The 10162-nt window shown below is 42.3% G+C and overlaps 1 protein-coding gene across 11 annotated transcripts in view; it reads left to right on the top strand.

Moving 5' to 3' along the window:
• The first annotated feature begins 224 nt into the window (after positions 1-224).
• Positions 225-10162, top strand: part of EZH2 (enhancer of zeste 2 polycomb repressive complex 2 subunit) — a 76171-nt gene continuing 66233 nt past the window's right edge. For 3 of the 11 annotated variants that reach the window (XM_055392317.2, XM_004046431.5, XM_055392311.2), the window contains exon 1: positions 313-457. Coding sequence is in view for 2 of the 11 variants with exons in the window: in XM_055392315.2 (XP_055248290.1) it covers positions 314-457 (144 nt within the window). In the remaining 9 variants the exon portion in view is untranslated. Of the gene's footprint in view, positions 458-543; positions 562-1092; positions 1425-10162 lie in introns of those variants that run through there. The other 8 variants (XM_055392312.2, XM_063708829.1, XM_055392315.2 and 5 more) reach the window with 7 other exon arrangements.

Genomic DNA, 10162 nt, shown 5'->3' with positions numbered 1-10162 from the left:
CCCCCGCGATGTCTCCCGGTCCCCGCGTGCCTGCACACCGCCTTCCTGAGAGGCGCCGTGTGTTCAGCGAAAGAACAAAGAGACGGCGGCGGCGCTTCCACACGGCCAGTGGCGTCCCTTACAGCTAGCCCCGCCGCCGCCCGCGCGCGCACGCGCTGCCAGTGCCCGCCCGCCCACGAGCCCTGAGCGCACTCTGCGTGGGGCTGGCTCGGCGCCTCCGAGCCCGGCGGGCCCTGTGATTGGACGGGCGCCCGCCTCGCGTCCCGCCAATCGGGGCGGCGCTTGATTGGGCTGGGGGGGCCAAATAAAAGCGATGGCGATTGGGCTGCCGCGTTTGGCGCTCGGTCCGGTCGCGTCCGACACCCGGTGGGACTCAGAAGGCAGTGGAGCCCCGGCGGCGGCGGCGGCGCGCGGGGGCGACGCGCGGGAACAACGCGAGTCGGCGCGCGGGACGAAGGTAACGCGCCGCTGCGGGCGGCCCGGCCGGCGGGGCTCCGGGAGTGCGAACCGGGCGGCGGCGGCGGCGCCAGGACCTCCCCGCCACTGCTGTGCCGGTCCCGGGTATCGCCGAGCGGGGCTCACCGGGGCGCCGCGTTTATAGGCGTGCGGGGGGTGGAGGGTGAGGGGAGACCCCCCCTCCCCGGAAGGAGCTGTGAGCTTCGGGCTGGCCCGCGGGACCCTGCGAGTGAGGCAGCTCAGACCCCTGGAGCTGCGGGGCGGGGGGCGTGTGGGGGGCTCCTTTCCCGGTGCTTGTCCTGGCCGGGGCGCCGGGGCCGGGGTCGGGGCGTTCCGGTGCCCGGTCCAGGGTGGCAGCTCGAGCCTCAAGTCTCCTTTGTGTGGCGCGGCCGCGGCGGGAGCGCCCGGGTGGGACGGGACAGACACAAGTTGGTGGGACCCAGCCGCCGAGTCCGCACTCAGACAAAGGACGGACTGTGTCTCCGGAGGGCTCGGCGCGAGGGGAAGGGGCATGACACCCGGGCCCGCCGGCGGGCGGGAGAGGGGCGTGGGGAGGCGCGGGCCGCTGCCGGGGTGGGCAGGGCTCGGCCCTCGCCTCGCGCACGCCCCCGGTCCCGGGCGCGCCGACCCCGGGCTGGGGCCGCGGCGCTCGCGGGACGACGTTCGCGGCGGGGAACTCGGAGTAGCTTCGCCTCTGACGTTTCCCCAGGACGCACCCCGAAATCCCCCTGAGCTCCGGCGGTCGCGGGCTGCTCTCGCCGCCTGGTCTGGCTTTATGCTAAGTTTGAGGGAAGAGTCGAGCTGCTCTGCTCTCTATTGATTGTGTTTCTGGAGGGCGTCCTGTTGAATTCCTACTTCATTGTGTACATCCCCTTCCGTTCCCCCCAAAAATCTGTGCCACAGGGTTACTTTTTGAAAGCGGGAGGAATCGAGAAGCACGATCTTTTGGAAAACTTGGTGAACGCCTAGTGAGTTGCCACTTTCTAAAGAATCGTAATCCTTAAACATTACAAGCTGTTTTAGCCAACTTGTGTGATACATCTGAGAATGGCGACAGGTGCTAACGAAATCAACTGTCATTCAGCCAGATTATTCCCCAAATCCCGACGGGTTGAATGAGGATGAGGTGGTAGAAGTAGGTGATCAAAATAGAATGGCTATGACAAATGTGTGTTTAGATTATATGGTTAGCAGTTTCTTATTAATTGGTCTCGTTTTCTGTGAACAATAGTTTTGGTGATTCAGAAAAGACTGGATGGAGAAATGTTTGTTGCCTAAGAAATTTAACGTGTGCTGTCCACAGTTAAACTTCCTTTATCACACAGGATCTGTAACTTTTAAATTCATTTGGAAATAAAAATGTGTCTTTGCTATTTACTTAAAGGCTTGCTTTTTAGGGTTCAAGCAAGTTATTATTAGTTTAATTTTGTGGCGTTTTGATGTCATAAAACAGCATTTAATAAACCTTTGAAAAACACGAATGTTGTCACAGTTGAATGTAGTCTATACTTTTAGGGGTTTTGGAGTTTATTTTCTATTACTCTTCATAAGCATTAGCAACTAATTCATATTTAGGAATACTGATCAAGTGTGTAATCCTAACTTGTTTATTTGTAATTTTATTTGCAGGAAAACAAGTATTTAAGATATATTTTAATTTTGTATTCATGGTCTCTAAAGTTAGGAATAGGTAGGATTCTAGTCATAGATATAAAGCATCTTGTTCTCTCTTTTCGGAGGTGTGTTGGGTTATGTAATATTTAAGGTTTCCCGGAAACAGGAACATTGCATCTTAAATTCTCGTTTTTGTGGAAAGTGAATATATTCCAAGAAAACAAGTTAGAAAAACATAGGCGTTCTTCTGATTGCACTGTCCTATATGATAAAGATCTAATGTGCATCTGCTAACTTATGGTTTCATAAAAATGGAGACAAATAAATGCAATATAAATGTGTTACATATATTTTGGAGAGTGTTGACACCACTGTAGAGGCATTCCAGGTGCTGGTCTAAGTGTTGAGACATTATAACAAGAAAGTAACGTTTATATTAGTTACTATTAATTCTGTATTTTAAAAATCCTATTAATAATCTTGTCCATTATGAGATAAGCTAGTTATGCAGATTTTTGGCAGAAATTCGGATATTTTAGGATACCTCTGTGTGTGTGTGTGTGTGTATTTTTTTTTTTTTTTTTTTTTTTGAGACAGGCTCTGTCGTCCAGGCTGGAGTGCAGTGGCTGGATCTGGGCTCACTACAATCTCTGCCTCCCGGGTTTAAGGAATTCCCCTGCCTCAGCCTCCCGAGTAGCTGGAACTACAGGCACGCACCACGACACCCGGCTAATTTTTGTATTTTTAGCAGAGACGGGGTTTCACCATGTTGGCCAGGCTGGTCTCGAACTCCTGACCTGAAGTGATCTACCCGCCTCCGCCTCCCAAAGCGCTGATCCAGACGTGAGCCACCACGCCCAGCCTAGGATAAAAATTTCTAACTTTGCCCTTGAGTGTTCTCTGTATTTGATAATTACTATTCTTTGTCCTTGCCATGAGATATTTTGAAAAACATCTCTTTGGGGTATTGGTTTAAAAATTCATATTAAATTATTTTCTGGTACAACTGAGAATGTATTTAGTCAGTTTAAGTAGCAGTGACTTAAAAAAAAAACACACTTGTTGATCTAGTGTAGTTAGAAAAAGTTCTGATACTTTGATACCTAGCTTTGCCTTGCACAAATACATTTAAGTGAACATCTTTATGTTGGCCATTTAAAAATTTTAGACAAATTTCTCTAAGTCATACTGGAATTTTCCCAAGATACCTTCCTTCTTTTGAGGTAGTGTGCTCAAGGATTCTGAATTTATTTCAGTATTACCCTTTATATGAGCAGTGATTGAGAAAGTTGATCTGCTTTTTAAAAACCAACAAGGACAAATCCTCCAATATAATGTATTCTGTGGTTAATTAGCAATGATTTATGGATTAGCCTTGAAGTCTTAAAGACTGATATAATATCAGTATAGATGACAAATTTTCTGTAAATCATGATAGATTCTATATGAGTAGGTGAAATCTTCGGGGGAGAGCATAAGTTAACAGCAGCAATTCATTAAATTCAGAGAAAGGTTCATGGTCAGATGACACATACTTTACCTTCTGGAGGTCTTCCCTGAATTCCCACTTTTGTGTTCCCACAGGGTTTTATCATATTTTATTGTAGCATGACTCAATTGTATTGTAATCACTTGTTTATGCATCCCTCTCTTCCCTACACTCAAAGTGCCTCCTGGTAGAGGCTCTGTCTTATTTTTTTCTTTGTATACCTAGTACCTACGTTGGTATTTGCTAGAGAATAGGGGTTTTACATATAGTTGAATGAATTAAGGAAATATGAAAAATGTAGGGAAATAATTTGACAAAGGAACTTGCAAAGTGAACAGGATATGTTAGTATTCATGTGAGGAACTTTGAAATGTGTTTTTCTCCCTCTTTAATAGGGAATGATTACAAAGAAAAATAGTTGTCAAGGTGAACAAGTTGCAAGTTTTTCCTAGTTATAATCTGTAGTACTAAAAATTAGATATCCTTTAGATGCAACTATTACACTCGGACAGCTGGAGAGAACTTGATGAATCATCTGGATATTTAGTAATAGTATTTGCTTAATTTGATTTAATGTTGATATTGATGATCTCTTTGCAAAAATATAAGGAAGGGAAAGGGCGAGAGAGGGTAGTAGATCTTTTAACTGAAAAGCTGTTTTGTTATAATTCATGAGTTCTTTATTGGAGTAAATTGAGGTAGGTTTTGGAGCTAAAACTGAAGGATGTAGCGACAGTGTAATTGGATCATTTATTGGGATGCTTTTCATCATTCTTTTAAAATGATTTAAATACAGATTAGCAAATTTAGTGATACCTCAAAAGTTACAGCTGGTAAATTTCTAAGATGGTTGCACCATTCCATATCTTGCCACTGTTCCACTACTTGGTATAAAAATATGACAAATTTGTGTTTAGATTATGTGGTTAGCAGTTTCTTAATAATTGGTCTTGTTTTCCATTAACAATAGCAAGACAGAACAAGATCATAGCTCACTGCATCCTTAAACTCCTGGGCTCAAGGGATCCTCCTGTCTCAGCCTCCTGAGTAACTGGTATTACCAGTGCACACCATCGTGCTAATTTAATTTTTTAATTTTTTGTAGAGATGGGATCCTGCTTTGTTGCCCACGTTGATCTCAAACTCCTGGCTCCAGGCAGTCCTCCTGCCTTGGCCTCCTAAAGTACAGGGATGACAGGCTGAGCCATTGTGTTTGACCCAGATACTTTTTTTTTTTTTTGAGATGGAGTCTCGAAAGTGATTCTTGTGCCTCAGCCTCCTGAGTAGCTGGGACTACAAGCGTGCGCCACCACGCTCGGCTAATTTATTTATTATTTTTTATTTTTTTGAGATGCAGTCTCACTCTGTCACCCAGACTGGAGTGCAGTGGCACCATCTTGGCTCACTGCAACCTCCAGCTCCTGGGTTCAAATGATTCTCCTGCCTCAGCCTCTCAAGTAGTTGGGATTACAGGCATGCATCACCACGCCTGGCTAATTTTTGTATTTTTAGTAGTGATGGGATTTCACCATGTTGGCCAGGCTGGTCTCGAACTCCCAACCTCAGGTGATCCACCTGCCCTGGCCTCCCAAAGTACTAGGATTACAGGCGTGAGTCACTGTGCCCAGCCTCAGATAATTTTTATATTTTAGTAGAAACTGGGTTTCACTGTGTTGGCCAGGCTGGTCTGGAACTCCTGACCTCAAGTGATTGACCTGCCTCGTCTTCCCAAAGTGGTGGGATTATAGGTGTGAGCCACCACACCCTGCTGTGTTGTTTTTGTTTTTTGATATGGAGTCTCACACTTGTTGCCCAGGCTGGAGTGCAGTGGCGTGATCTCAGCTCACTGCAACCTCTGCCTCCTGGGTTGCGATTCTCCTACCTCAGCCTCCCAAGTAGCTGGGATTACAGGAACGCACCACCACACCTGGCTAATTTTTGTATTTTTAGTTGAGATGGGGTTTCACCACGTTGGCCAGGCTAGTCTCGAACTCCTGACCTCAGATGATCTGCCTGCCTCGGCCTCCCAAAGTGCTGGGATTACAGGCGTGAGCCACTGCGCACACCTGGCCTGGATACTTTTTAAACATTTTTAAATTAAAAAATCTTTTTTGGAGACAGGGTCTTGTCACCCAGGCTGGAGTGCAGATGCATGATCTCAGTTCACTGCAACCTCTGCCTCCTGGGCTCAAGTGATCCTTCCATCTCAGCCTCCCAAGTAGCTGGGACTACAAGTGCATGCCACCACGCCTGGCTAATTTTTGTATTTTTTGTAGAGATAGGGTTTTGCCGTGTTGCCCAGGCTGGTCTTGAACTCCTGAACTCAAGAGATCCACCTACCTCAGCCTCCCAAAGTGCTGGGATTATAGGTGTGACCCACTGCACCCAGCTTTTGTTTTTAATATTTGTAAGAACCACCTTGTGTCTGTCAACAGGCGAATTAACAAAATGTGGTATATAAACCAATGAAAACATAAAAGGAGTGAAATAAAGACTTAAAAGGAGTGAAATTTCAAAATAAAAATAAAGAGATTTCAAAATAATTCAGACATAAAAGGAGTGAAATTCTGATACATGGATGGACCTGGAGAATATTATGCTGAGTGAAATAAGCCAGATACAACCTTTTGTACAAAAATACAAAATTGTATGATCTCATTTATATGAGGTAGTTAGAAGAGGCAACTCTATGGAGACAGAAAGTAGGATAGAGGTTACCAGGGCTGTGAGGGGAGAGGTGAATGGGGAGTTTAATGAATACAGAGTTTCTGTTTGGAATGGTGAAAAAATTCTGGAGATGGATAATAGTGATGGTTGAACAATATTTTGAATATATTTAATGCCACAGAATTGTACACTTAAAAATGGTTAAAAATGGTAAATTTTACACGATATATATCTGTATCTGTATATGTCTCTCTATATATCTATATATCTTACCAGAATACAAAATTTAATAACACACTCCGAAAACCTTTACAGATGAGGAAACTGAAGGAAACTGTCTACAGGGGAGGAGTTAAGAATTTGCCCAGGATTATTCAGCTGGGAATTTGCATTTGGGATCCAAACTTAGTTCTGTTTCACTCCATATTATCTACTCCATATTATCTGTTCTTTGTTATCTGCTGGCTTTCTGGGTGATTAAAGATACGTCAGCTCCAAGAAGAATGAGTTTATTTGAATCATTCAGAAAGTTACATTTAAAAGTAGGTAATTGTAGTTTGATGGAAGGTACAGTGTGAAACCCTAGACAGACTAAAGGTTAACTTTGAGGATTTCTTTCTCAGCCAGAGTGGTAATAGTATGCATTTGAGAGGGGAGGAGAGTAGAGTTCTAAGGATGTGGTCTTTGGAGACAGTTTCTTGGGTTCCAGTCGCTGAGCTACCAATTTGTGTCTGGGGTGTTATCCTCTTGATGTCTTAGCATCCCTATCTGTAAATTGGTGAGGATAATGATAACATCTGATAAGGTGGTTGTGAGGATTAAAGGAATTGATACATGTGAAATCCTTAGAACTGTACCTGGCAGAAAGTGTTTGATAAATGATTTTCAGTTATTGTGCCAATATTATTTTAGAGTTGATGTACTTTCTCATTAATGGAACCAAACACTTCTCAAGTTAAAATTACGTGCTTAGGACTGGTAAGTTACAAAAATGGTACCACACGTTTTATCTATTTCAATTTAGAAATGTCTATTGATTAAATGTGTTCACTTTAAACTGCTGAAACAATGTAGACATTTATAAAATGAAAGCGTATTGATCCCTGTTATCTCATTCGCTACCTTTAACAGTTTGGTGTATATTCTTCCCCAAATTTTCAAATATATTCATATATGAATATTTTTACATACATTTTATAAAAATGGGACCAAGTTATTTGGTTCTAACATGGCTTTTTTTTAAGGTCAATACAAAGATCTGTTTTATTAAAAAATAATTGATATTCCTTTAGGGCTCACTATATGCTTGGTACTCTTCTAAGTCATTATTTTATATAGATACTATAATATCGAGAGATGGAGAGATTAAGTAACAACTAGTTAGTGGTAGAGGAAGGATTTTAATTTGGGCACGTTAGCTTCAAAGTCCTGATCTCCCAGCCAGGGATCATTTTTTGTAAGGCCCGTGAGCTGGAAACGTTAACACTTTTAAAAGAGTTGTAAAACAATACCACCCCACTTCCCTGAAGAATATATAAGGGAGACTAGATACCGCCTGCCAAGCCTAAAATACTTACCATGTGGCCCTTTACAGAGAAAGTTTGCTGCCCCTTGCTCTAAACCATCTGGCTGTACCTCTTTGGTAAGGGGGGTGCATAGTATTCCAGTTTATGAATGTGCATTACGCAGCAAACCAATCTGTTGTGATTGACATTGTTTTCTCTCCTGAAAAGAAGTGAACATCCTTATGTATCTTTGAACATTTGTGTGACAATTTTCTATAGAGTTGGCTCTTTCAAGATTATGAACATTTCTAGTTTTAATAGGTGTTGTCAAGTTATATTAATTTTTAGTTAAAACAACAACTGTATTGAAGTATAATTTACATACAATAAAAAGCACACATTTGAAGGGTATGATTTGAGGAGTTTTGACAAATGTATGCACCTGCACCGCTGCCTGGATCAAGATCTATAATGGTTGCCATCATCTCAGAGTCCTTTCATCCTCCTTTACAGTCATTCTCTCAACTTTTTTTTTTTTCCTCCAAGATGGAGTCTTGCTCTGTCACCCAGGCTGGAGTGCAATGGCATGATCTCGGCTCACTGCAACCTCTGCCTCCTGGGTTCAAGCAATTCTCCTGCCTCAGTCTCCTGAGTAGCTGGGATTACAGGCGTCTGCCACCACACCCAGCTGATTTTTGTAGTTTTAGGCAAGATCTCAGCTCACTGCAACCTTGACCTCCTGGGCTCAATCGAACCTCTCACCTCAGCCTCCCAAGTAGCTAGGACCACAGGCATGTACCACCATGCCCAGCTAACATTTATTATTAATATTTTTTTGTAGAGATGGGGTTTTCCTGTGTCGCCCAGGATGGTTTCCAACTCCTGGGCTCAAATGATTCTGCCTTGGCCTCCCGAAGTGTTGGGATTACAGGCATGAGTCACGGCACCTGACTTGTAGTAAACTCTCTGAATTAATATTCCATTGTAGGCATATGCTACAGTTTTTAAATTTATTTACCCATGGATGGACACATAGGACTGTTGTCAGCTGTTGATAAAGCTGCTATCACCATTTGTATGTCTTTCCTGGACATGTTTTAGTGGTAAATATTGATTTTACTTTGTAAGAAACCGTTAAACTCTTTTCCATAATAGTTGTACCATTTTAAATTGAAAGTTACAGTTGTAACTGTGCAGGAGTTACAGTTTCTTCACATTTTCATTGACACTTCGTGTTGCCAGTCTTTTAAATTTTGGCCATCAAATGAGTATTAAGTATCTCATTCTGGGTTTGTGTTTCTCAGATGATCGATGATGTTGGAACATCTTTTCATATGCTTATTGGCCATTTGTATACTTTTTTTGGTTCAAGCCTTTTGTCCCTTTAAAAAATTGGATTGTCTGGTTGAGTGGTAAGAGGTCTTTATATGTTCTGGGTACATAGTCACATCTGTCAGATTGTGTTGCAAATATTTTATTGTTCATTTTTGTTTGATTTTGTGTATTTTTAATAATATAAAGATCAAGTTAAAACTTTAATATGGGAAGCATAATCAGATAAATTATGTGAAACAAATTGTCCTTAATTCACGAGTCATTTAATTAGTGTAACAAAATGTTATGCATTTGCAGAAACTTGTAAACTAAAAGGATATTATTCATATACTGTTAGGTGTATGGCATGATAATTTTTTTGAATTAAACTGGTTTTGAAAATGATTGTATTTAGTAATTCTCTTCATTTTGCATAATTCAAACCTTTTCATTTATTAGTGAGTTAAGCCTTAAATTTTTTCTTCAAAGGATAAATGAGAATATTAAAAGTAAAAAGTGACCTTGATCTTAGAATGGGGTATGTAGAAATGATGATTGCCAAACTTAGTTTCCCTACTTTGACAATCAAGTAAATTTTTTTTTTTTTTTTTTTTTTTTGAGATGGAGTCTTGCTCTGTCCCCCAGGCTGGAGTGCGGTGGCGCGATCTTGGCTCACTGCAAGCTCTGCCTCCCGGGTTCACGCTGTTCTCCTGCCTAAGCCTCCCGTAAATTTTTTTATTATAGAAATGGATGGCTTTTCAGATTATATATACTTGGTTTCTGTACACTATTTTATTTTTGTAAAGTACCAGTTCTTTTGCTCAACACCTGAATTGCCCCCACAATAAATTTTTAGTTTTTCTTCAATATTCAAGTAATACATAACTTTTCCTTTTCCTGTTTAACAAAGAAAAAAATATATAAAGCAAGCTGTTGGACCTCCATTGGGTGTTGTTTACCACCACTGTAGGTGATCGTGGCATTGTCCACCTCAATCTTCTCATGGCTGTGGATCCAAGTTAAGAAATTCCTGAAGGTAGCATTCCAGGTAGTCTGTAGAACAGCCCAAACTCTCTGAATTAGTATTATCTCTGATAGTTTTCTTTGCTTTTTTATT

The sequence above is a fragment of the Gorilla gorilla genome, chromosome 6, assembly GCF_029281585.2.
Source record: "Gorilla gorilla gorilla isolate KB3781 chromosome 6, NHGRI_mGorGor1-v2.1_pri, whole genome shotgun sequence".
NCBI lineage: Eukaryota > Metazoa > Chordata > Mammalia > Primates > Hominidae > Gorilla > Gorilla gorilla.
Note: the sequence above shows the minus strand (reverse complement) of the source record. Positions and strands in the feature narration are given on the sequence as shown.